The following is a 19,718-nucleotide window of genomic DNA, read 5'->3' on the forward strand; positions in this document are numbered from 1 at the left end:
TGAATCTTTTGCTGTTGCTCTTGTCCTCCACTGTTCCTTTTCCACCCCAGAAGAATGTGGAGTTGAGGGGAGGGCAGACACAAGAGTAATGGGGCAAACAATCAGTAATGGGAGATGGTACGGCTGATCCATTCTGACACAATCAAAATTGATATCAACCAAAAAACTAAGCCTATTATAGTGTTTGCTTGAGAGCATGCCCCTAATACGCCCAGTAGCCCCTTACAGTTGCTACACAAGGAAAGTCCATTTACAGTTGTGCATTCTTCTCCATGCTGTCCGTCCTCTTTTTGTGTGTTTGTAGTAATGTCACTCTAAAATCTGTACAGGGCTTCCATGTATCCTCCACTAGAAGCCTGAGATCTGAAAAAAATACTTTTTCTTTGGGTACTATTTTGCCTTATAATACCCTTCATGCATTTCTCCACAATTAATTGATTTTAAAAATTACATTTTTGGCCTAAAACTTCAGGAAAACTATTGTAAATCATCAGGCGCTGTATTCATAAGTATTTTGTGTAATGACTTTCTGTGATGATGAGGCATTAAAAGTTTCAGATGCCTGGTTCTCATCACTGACAAAGTGAACAACTCTGACTCAGTCTGTTTCTCTAGAAGAGCATTTCACATCAAACCACGCGTTTTTTACATCATAACTGTTCAATTATGCAGAAATGTTGGAATCCCCCTTTAATTTGACTAGAGCAGAAGTGCCCAAACATTTTTGACTAGGTGGCCAAAGTGCGATGTTTGTGTGGGCCAAGGGCCAAAAAGACAAGAAGCATCTTTTTTAAGAGTGTACACTATATGTTGTAACTAAACTACTTAAAAATACAATATTAAAAGGAAAATAAGATTATAATGAGTTGTTTGTAGTATAAAAATATGTTAGTTCTCTTGTTCGTTGAGGGGATGAGGTTAGGATAAATTTCTGGCAGGCCAAAAGAAACGTCATCACAGGCCAATTTTGGGCTGCAGGCCACACTGAGGGCAGCCCTGAACTAGAGGGAATCCACAGAACTGGAGACCTCAAGTAATGACATATCCCGAGATGTGTTCCGACTTTTCTGATTTGATGTATTCATGCAGTGACTCCTTTTCAGTTTCTTTTTTGCCAGTTCACAGCAGCATTTTTAAGCAAGTGAGCACTCATTTTACACAATGATGCAGATTCAGATTTCAGGGGGATGCAGGGGATTTCAGGGGGATGCAGATTTCAGGGGGATGCAAGTTACTCCTTGTCAAATCGCATGTTTTTGATTATTTTCTAAGTGAAAATAAGTTACCACGTCTTCTAATCTTTATTTACTTGCCAAGTTGAACATATTGGGAAAAAATGAAACATAAAGCTGCTCATTTTCTGTTTTATTTTTCCCTTTATGTTAAATGTATCAAATAAACCGAAATTGTTCATTAAAATGTGCAGAAACGTGCAGTGTGTTCCCTGTAGAGGGTGTGTACATATTTTCACTTAGAAACAGCGACAAAATGTAATTTGACTAGAGGTGTCGAAACGTATGTATATGACTGTGGATAGCCCAACGACATATTAAGTTTATATGGACATTGAAAATTCCATCTATCAGCTTAAAAATGTTTTTTCTCGACCATTTTTGTTTAGTCATAAAAACTCCACGGCCTGTTTATTTTCGACCCGCAAGCTTTCGAAACAGCACTGTTTGTAGTGAAAACCGCAAATCTGGCAACATGGATGTGCGCTAAGTTTCAGTACTGAAAAAATAATAAAACCTCTCGCTGACTCCGCCCAGCCACGAATGGCGGCTTCCTACGAGTGAGAACAAGAACTGTTAAACACGGATGTTTACATACACATTTGCAAAGAGACTGCCCGCTGACTTGTGTGAGAATGCAGTGCAGGTATGGGGAATGCTTTGTTCCTAAAACACCAGGAAATATCGCTAAGCGACGATCTTCTTTGACGTTAGTTTAAGTAACTAAAGTTATTGTAACTAGCAGGCTAGCTAACACGAACGGCTAACATTAGCCACAACGTACGTAGCATTAGCTAAACTTGCTAACTAGCTACTTAGCGATGCGATATGTTGTTTAGTTTAAAAACAACGTGTCATTAGTTGCAGTAACTGTTTACTATTATAGCCGCTACATTTTTCCTTTCTCACAGAAGTTAGCCGGATAACTAATGTTACACAACGCCGGACTGCTTAAGCTAGCTAACCCGGTAAATTGGCTACTGCAGTTGTTTAGCCACACCTCGCACCGTTGGTATTTATACCTAACTACAAGTCTAACATTACTAATTCAGCTTCCAGGTGGATACCGACTGTTTTTGAATAAAAAATTATTGCTTTACTTATTGGTACTTTAGAGGTGTTGCAGATAAACTTAGGTTAACTTACCCAGATAGGACCGGTGGCAATTCAGTATAAGTTACAGGGTTAGCTCCAGTTCTGTCGTTTCCCATCATAGCAGTACGCTTACGATATACGTTAGCTAGCTATGTAAATATTTTAACTCATTAGTCAAATAAAGACAGAATGACAGAACAGTGTGAACTTTTACACTTTGCAGTACCTGTTAGTGGTCCGAGGATGTTAATAGTGACTTTCTTAGCATAATGTAACGTTATGCTAGACAATATGTTCAGTAGAATAACAGAGTAATAAACAGATATAAACACACATTTATGCAAACTCTTAACTCTTCACGTTCGCCGAACACTGTTTTAAAACACGAGGTTTGATCAGGATACTTTCTCTGCTCTTAGCCACACTTTATATGATCTGTTAGAGCTATCTTCTGAACAGTGCGGTTCCCTGTTTTGAACTGTCACTTAGCTAACTAGTCTTTTGTTGATCTGTACAATTTGTGCCAGCCTCCATCCGCTTTCTGTGTCAATGATCCTCTATCATCTGCTACCCCTCCACTACCTGGATGAGTATTTAACAGAGGAACGTTTCAGGAACGCTGCTGAGCTCAAAAGAGAAAAAAAAACGTGCTGCTTGGCATTGCTTATTTCAAACTAGTATGCCGGGCACTTTTCTTTCCGTCTTGAAAGGCAAACAAAATATTTCATGTTGTCCTTCACAAGTCCATGTGTCTGTTGTGTCAAACTTTAAAATAGTTTTTCAGCCTGTGTCCTTCCATTCAGTGTTTTTGATTAATTTAACTGGTAACATAGCTGTCATAGCTTTTATTTGGACCCAGTCTATTTTAAAGGAAGTGGATCCTTAATGGGCATCTATAATGTTTCATACAAACCCCAAATCCAAAAAAATTGGACAGTATGTTTAATGCTAAAGAAATACAAGAAGCTGAAGTAAATATTTTAGTAAATATGTAGTAAATTGAAAACAGTACAAAAAACAATATTTGATTTTTTTGTAAATATGATCATTTAAAATTTGATGCCTGCAGTGCCTTCCAAAAACGTTGTGAAAGGAGTGTGTTTACTGCTGTGTTACATCAACTTTCCTTTTAACAGCACTTGATTATCAATTGGGAACTGAAGACAGATTATGCAGCCATGCTGCTGTAATGTACAGAATGTGGCTTGGCGTTGTCATGTTGAAATAAGCATGGATGTTCCTGAAAAAAAGACATTGTATAGAAAGCAGCATATGTTGCCCCAAAATGTGTATTTGTCTATTAGGGATAGTGGTGCCATCACAGCTGTGCATGTTACCCATGACATGGGCACTAATATCTCCCCATAAAATGACAGACCCTGCCTTTTGAACCCACACTGGGAACAATCTGGATGATCCTTTTCTTCTTTGGCCCGGAGAACGCAACTTCCATTATTTCCATAAACAGTCTGAAACATTGACTCATCAGACCACAATACAGATTTCCACTGTGCATCAGTTAAGCACAGCGATGAACAGTGTTAAGTTTTCCTGAGCCAGTGTGGTGGTATTCATCACATAATTATGCCTGTTTTTATGCAGTGCTGTCTGAGGAGTCGAAGGTCATTCGTTTGTGGTTTTTGGCCTTGCTCTTTACACACAGTGATTTATTTGGATTCTCAGAGTCTTTTGGTGACATTATGCACCACAGAATTTAAAATGTCGAAACTCCTTGTGAGTGCTCTTTGAGAAACTTTGGGCCTTTCTTAAGAAGAAATTTCTTCTTAAAACCCACTTGCACAGTTTTCAAGAGTTCAAGATTCTGACATTCGCCAATGTTTTCTTCCTTGCGATTTGTTTTTAGGTAAGAACGGAATTTTCACACACTCAAGAGAACAAAGGTGCAAACAATTCTGTGGTTTAAGAATATGTTACCAATCTGACATAGACTTTTATTAGGACTTTTCTCAAAAACAAATTTAAGAAAAAAACTTTGGAAGATGTTGGTGAATGAGCCCCATTGTTCTTACATTTTTAAATTAAAATTTTTTGTTTCATTTTAATAAAGTTAAAAGCGTATTAAAGATCACGGCTTTCTGTTTTATGTGCATTTCAAATAATTTTTTGAAACTGAGGTTTGCAATTACTCTTCATATTATAGTAACATCAGCTCTTCTCTTGCCTGATTGTTACTTCAGGGAAGCAATGGTAAATAACCACAGTTTTGTTTTTAAAGAAAAAAAAAATAAAATTGATACTTTAGCCTGTTGTGATTTTGGCTATAGTCCCACCTCTTCCTCATTCACGATTTTCTTAAGGGGTAAAAAAATATAGAGAGATCAACTGGCAAACAGGACTAGAAGTATTTTTGACAGGATAGTGTATGAAAATAAATGTGCAACATAGGACTAGAACTGTGTGTTCAGTGCAGTAGTGAATTTGTTCTCTCATGCCATTCTCTAATACGTGTTCCAAAGATACCTTATTCCTAATATTTTTATATATACCCAGCTATATACTAAAATGCCTCTTATTCTATGCAGATGACCTAGGAGACCTCTAAGGACACAGTGTCTTGCTTTCTTCAGTTAAAATGAAAAGTAACCTCAAGCAGCACATCACCTCTATGGGTGAGGGATGCATTTCAGACAAGTTACAGATACTTAATTGAGTGCTTAATTGATTGGTTTGCTACCTAACTCACACAAAACCTAATGAAGTCTATTATATCTAGTGGCCTACATCTGTCTTGCTTTATCAAATATTAGCTTTGCTGATTACTGGGAACTGACTGTGGGTACTGTCACTTTCTCTGCATCAGATCACTCCTGCTGACCTAAAGGGTTTGTATTGCAAGGGCCTGCATGTTTGGTGCTTGGGCACAACTCCTCAAGGTTCAGCAAATGAATGAAAATCAGAACATTCTGGCTTTACTGTCTTTCAGAATGGGTTGTTTCTTGTTTTTTTGCATGCTTGACGGGCATACAGTAATTTATTCAGTTAATTCATTATGCATGGGCATAAGCTACAGAGCAAACTTAACACCGCATCTTTTTTTTCTATTCCAGTGAAAGACATCATTCCACTTGGTGTTCCTCGGCGTTCCAGTGCTGATGAGACGAGCACAATTCGCCTGGTGACACGCCGCCCATCTCAGGAGCCTGACAACAAGAATGTAAACACTCTGGGAGTCTTAAACCCACTGCCAAAACGCATGCTGCCTCTCAAAAGTCCTGAGCTGGAGCACACAAGTACGTCTGCTGTAGCCTCATCTTCAGGTTCCAAAAAAAGCTCTGGAGGAGGTCAGGACGGACTCTCCAATAACAATGTGCTCATGAGAAAACTGCAAATTAACAACAATAACAACATTCACTCCAGTAAAGATGGGTCACTCCAGTCTGCTGCTAAAAAAGGTGTTCTGTTCCAAAGGACAAATTCTTACAACAAAGAGAGGGAATTTGCCTTGGCTTTGTGTAAGCAGTTGAACGAGAACCTCAAGGTAATTGCTCAGATGTCTGTATACAGAGAGAGACATTCCTCAGATTTAATTTTCTCATTGTACTAGACTTTTACTGACATTTACTGCTTTTCTATAGTAAATGGCCAGTTGTTGTATACTGTGCTTTGTGTAGTATTACTCAGTCAAAACCACACACAATATCTGTCTGTACAATATTGTTTAATTTTTCTTCTTCTATTATGTGCATGTATGGCAAAATATTTCTTAGTATTTATTTTAGTTCTCTCTTACTTATTTTTATTGATACCCATATCTGATTATTCTCTGATATTTAGGTTGAAAAGGTTATGTTGCACTCAGGGAGCCCCCCGCAGCAGAGTCCTGTGTCTCCCCTGCCTGTTTCCAGGCCTTTTTCTGAGAGCCATGCTTCATCGACCTCTCAGAGGGAAGGTAGGAACCCTGGCAGCAGTGTGGAACAGCGGGTCCAGCACTCTGCTGAAAAGGAGGACAAGCTGCTGAATGGGGATCGCAGTTCTTCTTTACACAGCCCTGTTTCATCGTGCCCGGTGAGAGAACTTAGCAGGCACGAGATTGTGTCAAAAAGTGTGAAAAGTAAACATTAACTGGTCCGTACTCATATTCAGTTGTAAATAATTTTTCCCCTTAATGTTCAGCCTATGAGCAGCCTGCTCTGATGCACTGTAAAGAACATGAAAGGTGGATGATGAGCTGGTTGAAGCTTATTTGAAAATGGAAAACACTAAAATGAGCAGTGGATGTTCTTGCTATACTGATTTTACACTAATTTAGGCAGCTATAAAATTCTGAAAACCTATTTTTCAACTTCTTTGTTTCATTACATTTGACACGTCTGTTAACCACCATTGATTTACTAAAAAAGAAACGTGGTGATGTTTGTGAAGATGTTTGTCTTCTCCCCCTCCAATGGCCTTCATAGGAAGAAAGCACACCCAGCCAGACAACCACACCAGGTATGATGCTAGTCACATTCTATAGCAAACGTTAAAACCTTACAGTTTGACTGTCAGATATGGCATTTTCATATACTTGTCTGTTTTGTTGTTTTTCCCCAGTCTGCATTTTGTTTTTAAAAGTACTGAGAACTACTGAGAAGACGCATTTCTTTGATCAGTGTTTAGTTTGAAGAGGCTTTTTTTAGTAATGTGATAACATAATTTCATAATGCATCTCAGTTATATAATGTCTGCTACACAACGTTATGTTACAGATGTTACATGATACATGATGTCTCTGTTAGTCTGGGCTTAGCTTTGCTGAGCCTTAATTGGTCAGTAAGGCACATAAATATTGCTAAAATCATCTTGCGCATTAAAGCTTTTTTTAACAAAAATATTTTAATCGCTTTCTGCATTCCTCTTTTTGCCAGCAGGTGGTAGGTTATCCCTGAAGAGACAAAGAGAAAGCAGTACAGATGGAAAGAGGGAGGGCAAGAGATTGCGTCAGGAGGACAGTTGCCTCACCCCGTCTTCTGCAAACATCAGTTCTTCAACTGGAGCTCAGAGTATCAGCTCACCACCAAAGTACGTCAAATGTGCCATCCTCAAGACAAGTAGTGAGAAGGGCTCGCTAATATTAGAAGACAGAAAAAAGACTTCTAGCTCTTTGTCCAGCAGTTTAGCCAGACAGCTCTTCAAAGAGCCAAGCAGAGAACCAAGGTCGGAGAATTGCAAACCCCAGCTGGTAACTCAGCCCTCTAATGTATCCGGAATAGGTCGTCTGAAGGACGAGAAAAAAAAATCTAATGAAAGCAAATGCCAAGTGGTTAGTTCGCTCACTGCTGACACTTCCCCATTACTTTCCTGCAAGCTTACCCAAAAGTGCAGGGATGAAAGAAGTTCAGCTGCCTCCTCACACACAAGTTCCTTGCCAGGTCTTATAAATGAAATTAAGATCAGCTCTCCTCCCCACCAGTCAGAACTTAAAGCACCTACCTCTATTGGCCCCATGGGATCAAAGAAGGGTGAAATAAAGACCCCAAAACAGGACCCAGATTCTAGCCCCAGAGCTAGCCTGCCCTCCACACCTGCAAAGCAGGATGGAGAGAAGAAAAGAGGCGTAGTTTGGAAGGATCCTCTAGATTTGGAGTTGGGCTATGATGGGGAGTTGGGACTGGAGAGCTGTGCTCTGAGTCTTAACAGCAGCAGTAGCAGCGATGAGGAGCAGCTGCTGTCCTTGCAGGAAATCCTGGAGCGTAGTGCACGTGTGCCCACCACCCCAGAGAAAGGAGCGTTCTCTGAGCCCAGCACACCAGCCCCTAAAGCTACTGTAAGTTTCTGTTTGCTTTATGTTGTGGTGAACACTAGAAAAGGCATAATAAACTTGTTTTAACATAATAAAAATGCTTTAAACAATTGAGTATTTAAATGTTTGATAGTTTTACAGGCATACAAATATGGTTTGACAAAGTTACATCCAAATGATGGTATATATTTTACAGGATTATGCCTAAACTAGTTTTTTTGAGTAAAACATTCTTAACACCTAACACATGCACTATTACTGATTATGTTCAAGGCAGGTCAAATTTTGAAATTTCTGAATTTACAATATACCAGAAGGTTAATAGTAACTATAGCTATTCCACTTAAAGGAGTAGCACAAGACTTCTTGATGACTTTTCACAAGGCACCATTTAAATTTTATCCAACACATAAGAATATTTTGATCTACATCTATGTAATGTATTTCTTTTCTGGTAGCCTCAGGATTTGAAAAGTAAAGTTAAAAGTTACAAGAACACACTGGAGCAGATGCTGAAGGAGAAAGAGCAGAATCAAAAGTAAGTCAGACATTGTGTATTATGTGACTGCACTAAACCTTGCACAATATTTTTGACAGTATGGGACAGTTTATAGCATTTTACATTTTAATCTTTGGAAGCATGTAGAATTGCAGCCTGATTGTTTTTCTAGAGTCCCAGGCTGGTGTGGAGAGGTGTTGTAGCTCATTAATCTAACCACCTGCTCAACATTAAATAAGCCAATTTAGTTAATTCCAGTATTTAATGTATGGAATGTCAACATGTGACATGATGTAGCTTTTCAACATGAAATTATTATTGTTATTACTATTAGTAGTGGCAGCGTTGTACAAAAAACATAACCTTCTGCCCCAGTTATTGTAACTGATGAAATGATTTAATTTCTAGGTCAAAAGAGCTTGAAATGCAGTTGCTTCAGGCTTGCAAAGAAGACCTGTTGAAACTGGAGGAAGATGAAGAGAATGAAAATGCAGAAGCAGCACTTTCACATGAGCAGAGGTATATTTTTTGTTGTCATTTGCACATTGGTGTGCTGAAGAGATATCAGCAGTTATGCATACTCTTGGTTACTTTGTTGTAGGGAATTCTTACAGAAGTTCTCAGTCACCTCGTGTGCCATTAAAGACATCCACCCCGGGGAGGAAGTGTTCACACTGGCCAATTTTGGCCGACTTTTCGATCACCAGAGTCTGGACCTAAGGAAGATCAGTGTGACCCCAAACAACAGAGCCCAACAGACCCTCCTGCAGTAAGACAGTCATCATTTCATCATTTAGTCCAGGCTTACACATGAGGCACATGTTGTGTTGTTTGTGTCCTGTATTAGGACAAACATTTATGTAAATTGAATGCTTTTTTCCCCTCTGCACTTATGCAGAGATTGCCAGGAATGTACATGACTGGGAAATGATTGGTCTGAATGACTGTTTGTCTTTTGTGCAGAGCACCGACAGAGCATGTCCTACTGCTGCTAAGTGCAGGCTTGTTTAGGAGAGCCTACTCCACCTCCAGCTGCCAGCCTCAAGTCACACGCTGGCTCTTCCAGGTAAGCACCTCTCTGATGCTCATCACAATATAAGAAATGCACATAGCAGCTGAGGCCTGGGCAATGCAGTCAGATATTACGATGACTGAGAAGTAACCTGATGACAGTGCTTCATAAGCGATAACTGTCATGTTAGGAAAGACAACAGATAGAGCACTAGAGAGGTCTAATTTAATTTTAAAGTGTCTGCTAAATCATATCAAAAGTTATGTTAAAAGAATGGATTGTTACACAGCCTTGAGTCTACATATGTAAAACACGTACACGGCTTTGGCGCTCATTTGCTGCTCAGGTAGCAGTGTGAAGCATGCTTTTCAAAATATGAGGTGAAGTAGTTTTTTAAAAAAATGATTTAATAATTTATTATTACAGTTGTCTGCAAATGTTTGGGTGCCCTCGGTCAATTCTAGGTCTTGTTGATTTTCTAAATGAAAATAAGAACACATCCTTTACAGAGAATGCACATCTGTCGATTTTAATCCATAATTACTGTTTATGTTTGTATTTTAATGTATTGGTAAAAAAAAAAAAGAAAAATGTGGCCAAAAATTATTTTATGTTTTATTGCAATGTAACAATGTTGCTCTCTGTAGAGGATACGGGTGTTATTTTCACGTAGATATAATTTGACTGGGGATGTTATTAAATATGTGTGTTTTGTTAAAGATTTTCAGTTATGCTAAAAAAAAACCTGGTAACATTATTGTTAATCTCATCAAGACAGTATCAGTAATTTTTAGATATCGCCATTATAGCAATTCAGGTTTCATAAACATTGGAAATCTCTCACCTCATACTCTTCTGACTTGTATTAGTAGTTACTTTGAGTTGAATCTTATATTGTTTATTTTAGATGATGCTGATAACTACCAATTTGTTGAATTACATGGCAGATGATGTCAGTCCACCCAAACCCCAGCACCTGTGCACAGATTCTGCAGGCCATGACTACTATTGCCTTGTCTGCTGCTCAGCACATAGGTATGCTGTGATTCCTTTAACTCAATGCTCTGTGCTGTGTTACTATAGAACACACTTTAAAGCTGCTGCTGCTGCTTATATGTTCTAGTGGAGAACAGCAGTAAGAAGTTTGAGGTGTGGGTGCCCAGTATACAGGACGTTGCCCTAGTCTTCCTCAACATGGGTGTGTCATTTGTCAATCTGTTTCCTCTGGAGGCTCTGCAACCCCCTTTTACAGAGGGAGATCTGCTGTAAGTACTAACTTCAGCTGGCCCATATTGATAAAACTTATCAAGTAAGAGGGCTAATCTAGATTCAGATTTCTGTCATATTTACTATGACCTTAACAAGAACAAATTCTAGATCAGCCCTGGTCTCAAAATAAATGTGCTGGAAATAGTGTTTAAATTTAGGTATAAATTGCTTTAATGTGTCTTGCTAGAGGTTAAATGGTTTAGTTCATACCTGCAAGGAAGGGACCACTTTGTGGAAAGAGAGTGCCAGTGACCTGTGGTGTCCCCAAGGTTCAATACCTGGGCCACTCTTATTCAGTTTATACATGCTGCCTCTAGGCCAAATACTACAAGACTATGGGATACCTTATCACAGCTATGCAGATGATACTCAGATCTACTTGGCCCTCTCACCAAACAACTATGGTCCCATTGACTCACTTTGTGAGTGCCTTGAGCACATTACTAACTGGATGAGAGAAAACTTTTTGCAGTTAAACAAAGATAAAACAGAGATTATTTCATTTGGGAATAGCAACGAAAGGCACAGACTAGCTGCCAATCTGGATTCAAGAGCCCTAAAATCTAAAGAACTAGTACGTAACCTTGGTGTACTAATGGACGCTGATCTTATTTTTAGCAGTTGTCAGAGCAGTTACTAAATCAGCTTTTTATCACCTTAAGAACATCAACAAGATCAGAGATTGTCTGACTAAAGCAGACCTGGAGAAACTCATCCATGCCTTTATTTCTAGCAGGATTGATTACTATAATGGTCTCCTAACTGGACTCCCAAAAAAGACAATCAAACAGCTTCAGATTCAAAATGTGGCTGCCAGAGTATCACTAGGAGTAAAAGAAGGGAACACATCACCCCATTCTTAAATCCTTAGACTGACTTCCAGTCTGTTACAGAATAGACTTCAAGGCACTATTACTGGTCTGCAAATCACTCAGTGGTGCAGGACCAGCATGTTTATTTCATATGGTGCAGCATTATGAGTTGAGCAGATCATTAGGTACTAGTCAGTTAGTCCTGCTGAAAGTGAAGACTAAACATGGAGAAGCAGTGTTTAGCTACTGTGCTGCTCTTAAATGGAACCAGTTGACAGAGAGCATTAGAAGAGCACTGTCAAACACTGTTAGCATTTCTAGACCCTTTTCCTCTGTTATTTTTATAATTTTTTTTATTTGATTTTTTTAACGATCCTAATTTAATATCTAACTTGATTTTTAATGTAATGATTTTCCCTTTTAAATCTATTGTTTTAGTCATGTTTTTAATTTCTATTCTTGTGTACTTTTTTTTTAAACACTCTGTATTTTCTGACTGTGTATTTTCTCATTTGTAAAGCACTTTGAATGACAGCAGTGTATAAAAGGTGTTATATAAATAAACTTGCCTTGCCTTGCCCAGAGAGAGTTTGGAAATCCAGCCTGACAGAGCAAGAACTGAGAAGGAACGAGACACATTTCCAGAATACAATTTTGAGAACATTGTTAAGGTAATCTGTTTGTATTTCAGCAAAGAGACAATACAATATCTGTTTTTATATTGCTGAATATAACTTTATAAAATGTGCTGGTGCCCATGTTTTGTGTTTTTTTTTTTTTGTTGTTGTTGTTTACTTTCTTTGCATGTATTGGTGTGGGGTGCAGTACCTAGCACTATGTGCTGCCTTGTGTCCAAGGGCATACACTGATGAGGAGCTGCTGTTACTGTTGACACTGATGTGTAGAGTCAGTCTGGAGACCTCTTTACAGCTGCTGCCGACAGGAGACCTCAGCTGCCTGCTACAACACATCCTTCAGAACATGACACAATGGGAAATCCAGGTGAGACCCCAACGCACACTCTGAGTGACACATGCACCCAGTCGGTTTAATGAAACCCCAATCAGTGTCCCAATGTTAACCAGGGCAGAAGTTTGGGTGTATCTAGTCAAATTATGTTTTGTTGATTTTCTATATGAAAATGTGTACACATCCACTACAGAGAGCGCAGTTCTACATATTTTAATACACAGTTACTGTTTTGCTAAATTTAACATATTTGGGGAAAAAAACAACATAGATGTGGTCAGTGCAAAAGTTATGGCACAGTTTCCCTGTGGAGTTTGTGTTAACTTATTTTCACTTAGAAAATCAACAAAAAATGTGTTTTGACCAAAGTCTTTCAAAATTTTGAATGCAAAAAGTTGCATGCTCTGTGCTACTCCAGGCTTAAGAACGATGCTAGAGGCAGGAGAAAGGGTTGCAGCAGACATTTTCTCTTTATTTCCGCACCAAACAAAACAAAAACACTCACAACGAAAGTTGACCACTTTTCAGTGGCTTCAAAGGTAGACTTTCGTTCCTTTTCTCAAAACCAAGCTTTTCTGCTTCTGCTACTACTCGTCCCTCTTCTCTCTCTATGTTCCCTCTTCGCTCTTTTAAGAAGGTGCTCATGCTGTCAACGGCAAATCAGCATCAGGTGGCTCTCATGAAGGGCAGCGTACGAACCTGAACCGAGAGGAATAAGAGGCGAGGCTTCAAGACTCGTGTCCCGCCTTCGTGCCTCTTGCGGCTGTCATCGGGGCCTGGGGAAGGGGTGCATGGCACAGTTGTCTATAAGAAATTTTAGTGTTAGCCCTGTTCACATGCAAAGCTTCATTCAAGTTTTGTACAGACTGAGAAATATACAACATTGTGTTTTCACTCACTGTGTTGTTCTGTTCTGTGCTGGCAGTTGCCTCAGGTTTGTCAGGCCATCATTGACCTGACTGAGGACCACCATAACCTTAGACGGCTAGTGCAGCTCCTGCCTTATAGTGTCCGGGGAAAGTGAGTGAAATACCTTCTGTTATTATTACAGTTATAAAGGGAGAATGTTTGATTTATTTTGAATGTTTGTTTTCTCTTCATTTTATTTTGTCAGAGGGCACTAAACTTTGTTGTCTTGTGTGTCACTGTAAAGGCAATTGAGGAGGCATCTGAGCGTATCGATCATCTCAAAACTGTTAAATCACAGATGCACTTATAAACCCTCATGTGTGGAATTTCAGGTGAGAGAAACAAATTTAAGCTCAGTTGTTGTATTCTGTTTTATATTGAGTGGAAATAGATCTTTATGACTTGATCCTATCAGTGGCCAACTGAAAATGAATCTGTGCAAAGAGAACACTTTGATTTTATTTATGGACATCAGCCCTTATTTGAACGCTCATTTAAATAATGCCAGTAACACCATAATGGGTTCTTTAATTCTAAGTTAATGCTGACAAGATACATCTGTATGCTTGACGTAATATTGTTTGACATAATATTCTGTGTGTCTTGCTCTTAGTTGTCAGATCTGAGGAGTTACTTACCTCGAATGCGTCCCTCCTCCCTGTTAAAGGGCTTCATAGCTACACAGAAAGAACAGCAGGAGACTGAGGACTGTGCCCTCACACCAGACCAGCAGGTAAACTGAGCTTGTAGACTGGATTACTTTTATCTTGATTATTGTTTGTTAAAGAATATTATATGTGTGTGTATACATTATTTTTATGTAACTGTTTTTTTTTCTAGGCATATTACCTCTGTTATAGTCTTTTGGCTTTGACAAACGAAGCCTCCAATTTTGAGTTTTTACCCTCAAACCAGAGAGTAAGTGCTACATATCTGCTAAATATTCCTTTTCTAGAGCTGTGTGTATGTTTTAAGGAAGCCGCAGAAAGACCGTTTGTCAGAAAAGACAGCCACTCTCTGTGTTCAGTACTGCTGTCATCCTACGAGTCTAATTAACATTTTTCTCTTTCAAAAAACCCTGAAAGGGTGTTTGTGAGAACTACAGTATTGTGTGAGGGACATATTCATGTAAGGGGTAATGTCTCTATGATTTGTGGGTGGTGATTGGAAGGATTGGAGAATTTCTTAGGTTATGGACAGACCTGGAGGGATGTGTCCCCCTGTATTACAAGGGTTCTGTGTCTGTTTTGTGTGCCGCCGTGAAGTAGCAGTTCTGTACATTTGAACACTGAGACATTATGAATCTTGAACAGTGAAAGCTTGTCTTGCGACAGAACAGTAGTCTTACTCACAGTCAGCTGTTGTCGTTGGAAGACATTCAGCCACCATTGAACTTGTCTTGCTTTTTATACAACAAGATATAGTTTTGATTCAGTTCGATTTGTCACCCAACAGAATGTAAATAATATGAATGTGAGAACTGTAAAGTAGTTGTGCTGTGAATAATAATGACTGTCAAGCACAGATCATCACTTATGATCACTTTATATATACATTTAAATATTTATGTATGTCTCTGCTTGTCCTTTAGAATGAACTGTTGCTGCTCTCTGCTGAACTGGAAAAACACATCAAGTGTGACATCAGGGAAAGTGAGAAAATGCTGTACAGGAGTAAGGTAAAGTAGCATTACTAATTTCACTCAAACTATAGACTTTCTTCTATATTAATGTATCAAACAACACCAGTTCTTTTTTGTTTTGATCAGGTGAAAGACTTTGTTGCAAGAATTTACACCAGATGGCAAGTACTCCTCCAAAGATCACGGCCCCAGGAGGTACGAGTCTACTTATAGAACAACTTTCATGACTTCTTTCCTGAGTATGAATAATTGGTTTGCTCTATGTTTATGCATTTGGTAAATATTACAGCACCTTGTTTTTCAGGCAGCCACAGAATCACTGCATTGTCGTGTTTCCCTGTAAGAGAACATAGAGGTTAATTTGAAAAGGAAGTTAATCTCATTGTCATGATTGGTATAGCTGCCCAGGCATGATTCTAAATGTGATGGTGCTCACTGGAGTATAGGACAGATGGTCAAGCTTTTTCCACTCGATTCTGCTAAAATGCCACAAAATTGTCAAAAGAAACTGACTCAGATCCAGATGTTATTGTGAAGTTTCTTCCAGCAAAAATGAACTGTTTCGGTAGTTGCTTAACACTGAATCTCTTAAAAGTTGTTGAATGAATCAGTAATACTTTTGTACTTCAAATGCGCAAGCTTTTGAACCATCTGTTTCTTATGCTCATCATCTTCTGATACTGAGCTGCTAGTGTTTTGCATTCTGTTTCTTTTCTGCTGATGGCCAAGGGCAGTGCAAAGCACAGTGCATACTCCTGCGCACAGGTGGAGATCTTGGCAGCAGAGCTGCGCAGTGACATATGTGATGCAGCCAATAACACAGCACCTTATTTTAATTCCTCTTCTCAAAGTGGCACAGGTCAGCTGCATAGATTGATATTGACTCTACTCAAACCTCAGGATCTTACCCTGCCCAGCATGAGCTAACTATGCCTAAAGCTAGGATTGCCTTCTCACACCATTGCAATTGAACCTGGCAAGACTGTTAAGGAGTCACTGATAAGGCATATGCTGCCATCAAAGTCTGACCTTCAGCATGCTTTCATGTATTCCCCACAATTCAGGACTCCTCTACCATCAAGCTTTGTGCTATTTTAGATCTTTGCAGGGTTCATTCATTATTAAACACCTTTCCCTTCACATACCCGTTGTTATTGACCAACTGAGAAAATCAGTTTGAAATTCTACCTTCTACCCCTAAGAGTCTTGACCAGGTGTTTGCAGGCTGTGTTTTGCCCACTGAGAGCAAAGCCATGAAAATCCTTTCAGGGAGAGATAGTGGCTCTCCTAAAAGATGTATCGAGCTTTGAGTTACATGCTGTTCACTTGCCACTGTGTACTGCCACACAACTATGTAATTATGATCAGGCGACAGATTTATGGTTTTCTGACAAAATCTGACCCTTGACCCTGTTTGAGCTGAGATTCTGCTGGCCAGAGCAGCTGCTTTGTCCTACCTCGAAATTCTACACAGATTTCACATTTGCACCCACTGTGTTTTACTAATGGCTCCATTTATTCTCACTACTATTTTCTCTACTGCTGTATGGATCCCACACAGGAAGCACTTCCTATCTTAGTTGGGAGGTCGAGTGTGGCAACCCCAATTCACCTTGGCTGTGGCCGAATAGTAGAATGAGACTTTCTTTCCTATCTGCTTGCCTTGATTTAATTTAGTATGGTAGCCATGGGCATCCACATGCTAGTCAGCTCTGCCATTGTATATAGTGAGACCATATACAGATCAGGCAAGGTAAGCCTACAGAAAAGGAAGTTTCATTTAACTGTTTGAACGCAGCCCTTCAGTTTTGGCTACAGCTGCAGGGACATACCTTCAGCTGATGGACCGTATGCGTGCAGGCTGCCCTGTATGTGAGACCCTTGTTGATGCAGGCCATATAAGCCTGTCATCGATTGAAAACTGTTTCCTGGCTGTGCAGATAATTGGTGTGACCGGTATGGTGTTCGGTCTCTGTGGTGCTGTAGTTCCTAGAAGGCCTCCTGTGTAAATGTCGCTTAAAGGTTATGTGGCTAACAGTTCTGCTTTTCACAACCATGTGGGTGCACATAATTTGATCTGTCTTAAGGATGTGTGGAGCCACAGTAACATTCAAGTCCACTATGGGACTTTTCCCTGGTGTTCAGACTTTTTTGTAATCTACCTTTTAATCCAATGGCACAAGAAGGTCATAAGTGTATTTCACTGAATAATTTGTTTCTGCTGTGCATCACGCTGCTGTCGGAAGAAAACCTTATATCTCCATTTTTGTCGTTTTTCGGTTTTTGACATAATTTGATGTAAAGGGCCTGTTGCCCTTTATATTATGTGTGAATTTCATTTTTGGGACTTGGGGAAAAAAGTCTGGTCTCGTTGACTTACATTAAAAGTAGAGTGTTTTTTTTTTTTTTCTTTTCCTGTAAAGTTATCATTTTGGAGATACGAGGTTTTCTTCTGACAACAGCGATCAGCTAAATATGTGGGAGAACTGCACCCACTGTCTGTGAGCCTGTTGTGGAGAAGTCTAGATGGGTCTGGTGTCACACTAAGCCCTGATCCAACGTTTCTTTTTAAGTTTTTTCTCCTCAGTTCATAAATCAGTGTAATTGACTTTCTTCACTGATAAGCCCAGACCAGGCTTTGAGGCACTATGTGGACTCAAACACTGACGTTTGTCAGGTAGAACAGCTATTTGTTTGGCTACTTCTGTTTCACTTTAGTTGAGTCTTCTGGAGTTTGTTGATAATTTGGCATTGATTCTACACTGTAAAAAAATGGTTTGTTGGTTCAACCTAAAAAAAAACACTTCGTGTGGTAACAAAAAATAGCAGTTTTATTCAAACTAAATAAATATTTTGAATGAACAGTTGTTTCATCCAAAGTCATTTTTTGAGTTCAACAAAACTAGTTCAACTGCTTGTTACCACATGAAGTAGGTTAACTGACACATTTTTTTTTACAGAGTAATGTTTCTAAGTAGGAGTGAGATAGAAGGCTAATTCTAATGATCCAAGTTTCTGTCTCTTGGAATCTGCATCTACGTGAACAGAGTATTTGTTACTTGCTGTGCTGTACTTCATGTCACTATGTGGCTTTTGTCAGATCTTAACCTGTGTGCAGGTTCATCAGGAGTATCCTCTTTGCTTCTGGCACATCTTTAAGTGGTTACATTTGCAGCTAGCATTTTCATTGTTGTTTCATATTATCTTTTTTGTTTTTTTTTTCCTCTCTTTATTAACTCAGGGGAAGCTGTATGACTATTGGAAACCTCTTCCTGAGGATGAAATGCCCATTAATGAAGAGAGCCTTTCCACTGAGCATCCAAAGCAAGAGGCCACAGAGGAGCCTCAGAGTGGAGATTCCAACAGTGCTCAGTCAGAGGATGAAGAATGGGTGGAGGCAGAAGATGACTTGCCAATCAAGAGTGAGGAAGAGCTAGAAGAGAGTGTTGGAGAGACTGAGGAGAAGAATCGAGTAGTGCAGGAGGGTTTAGGTGACACAAAAGTAGATGAACAGTTGGTAAAGCTAGATGATGAAGATGAGGAGGAGAAACGTAACACACCTGTAGATGAGGGGTCACTGGAAGGAGGAAGTCCTGAAGAGTTTATGGAGAGTGACATAGATGAAGAGGTTATTAAAAGAGAAGATGAGCTTCTTAAGGATGAAGAGCCTCTACAGAAAGATGGAGGTCTTATGGAGAGAGAAAATGATGAGCTGGAGGAACTGGGGCTTTTAGAGAAGGAGCTGTTAGAGTAGGTAGTGGGCTGAAAGGACAGGTCATATAGTTGACAAATAGATCCATGAAAAGAACAGCTTGGTAATGAAAGGTCCCTTACACACTACATAGTTAAGAGGTCCCTTTTTTTCACAGCCTTTTGGTCTTATTTCAGCAAATGCGATGAACAGTACTGGGAGTTTGGGCAGCAAGAACATGTGACACTTTATGCTCAACTTGAACGCTTGCTCATTTTCCAGTAACAGTAGTTTTGAATCGTGAAGTATAAATGAGCAGGATCATATTAATGATGCCGTGTAATGTGGAAGGTGTTGCAGTTGTAAGTATTTATAGACGTTGTAGTGTGTAAGGGTCCTTGTTCCCTAGCACCTTTTGTAAAGCAAGCCTGATGCACTGCACTGTACTGCCTTAATAACCTTTAAAGGCGACTTCCTCATTCAGCACTTCTCATGCAGGCCAGTTGTTCATCCACAATGGATGCCCAGTCCCTCTAGATTTCAGTAGGTTTTTTGTTCCAGCCAAATGCAAAAATTATTTTATTATCCAACGATGCAACGCACACTCATCTCTCAGGCTCAAGAATTCTACTCTTTAAGCTGCTGTTTGATATGTATGTTAAATTTTCATGTTTTTCAGTTTTGATAATTATATAGTTTTCTTTAACATTTTTGCTAAGGTTTAAATATATCTTTTCCTATGTTTGTTTGTCTTTTTTAAAATGGTAAAGATGAGTGTCTTGAGGCACTGCCAAGGATTTTTACCTATTCTTAGTCTGTTATTTGGATCCACACATTCTTTCCCT

General features: G+C 39.3%; 1 protein-coding gene across 3 annotated transcripts; it reads left to right on the forward strand.

Annotated features, from left to right (window-relative positions):
* The first annotated feature begins 1,765 nt into the window (after positions 1 to 1,765).
* On the forward strand, positions 1,766 to 19,670 carry slf2 (SMC5-SMC6 complex localization factor 2). 3 transcript variants are annotated; one of them, XM_036573974.1, is made up of 21 exons: positions 1,766 to 1,878; positions 4,871 to 4,957; positions 5,396 to 5,826; positions 6,123 to 6,353; positions 6,746 to 6,779; positions 7,196 to 8,094; positions 8,529 to 8,608; positions 8,978 to 9,088; positions 9,171 to 9,338; positions 9,533 to 9,635; positions 10,529 to 10,616; positions 10,705 to 10,846; positions 12,246 to 12,333; positions 12,488 to 12,664; positions 13,557 to 13,651; positions 13,785 to 13,872; positions 14,154 to 14,273; positions 14,381 to 14,458; positions 15,132 to 15,218; positions 15,309 to 15,377; positions 18,424 to 19,670. In XM_036573974.1, exons 2-21 carry the CDS (start codon positions 4,921 to 4,923, stop codon positions 18,934 to 18,936), a joined length of 3,639 nt encoding a protein of 1,212 aa, XP_036429867.1. In that variant the 5' UTR covers positions 1,766 to 1,878; positions 4,871 to 4,920; the 3' UTR covers positions 18,937 to 19,670. The 3 variants fall into 3 exon arrangements, with proteins under 3 accessions (XP_036429867.1, XP_036429868.1, XP_036429869.1); XM_036573975.1 differs by having other exon boundaries at positions 7,199 to 8,094; XM_036573976.1 differs by lacking the exon at positions 4,871 to 4,957.
* Positions 19,671 to 19,718: the final 48 nt, after the last annotated feature.

This window comes from Colossoma macropomum, unplaced genomic scaffold (genome assembly GCF_904425465.1).
Source record: "Colossoma macropomum unplaced genomic scaffold, Colossoma_macropomum, whole genome shotgun sequence".
In the NCBI taxonomy this organism is placed as follows: domain Eukaryota; kingdom Metazoa; phylum Chordata; class Actinopteri; order Characiformes; family Serrasalmidae; genus Colossoma; species Colossoma macropomum.

Coding starts and splice junctions, on each gene's coding strand:
- slf2 (XM_036573974.1), top strand. CDS start 4,921: ATGAAAAGTAACCTCAAGCAGCACATCACCTCTATGG. Junction 8,095..8,528: donor CACCAGCCCCTAAAGCTACT/GTAAGTTTCTGT, acceptor CTTTTCTGGTAG/CCTCAGGATTTGAAAAGTAA. Junction 13,873..14,153: donor CCTCATGTGTGGAATTTCAG/GTGAGAGAAACA, acceptor TCTTGCTCTTAG/TTGTCAGATCTGAGGAGTTA.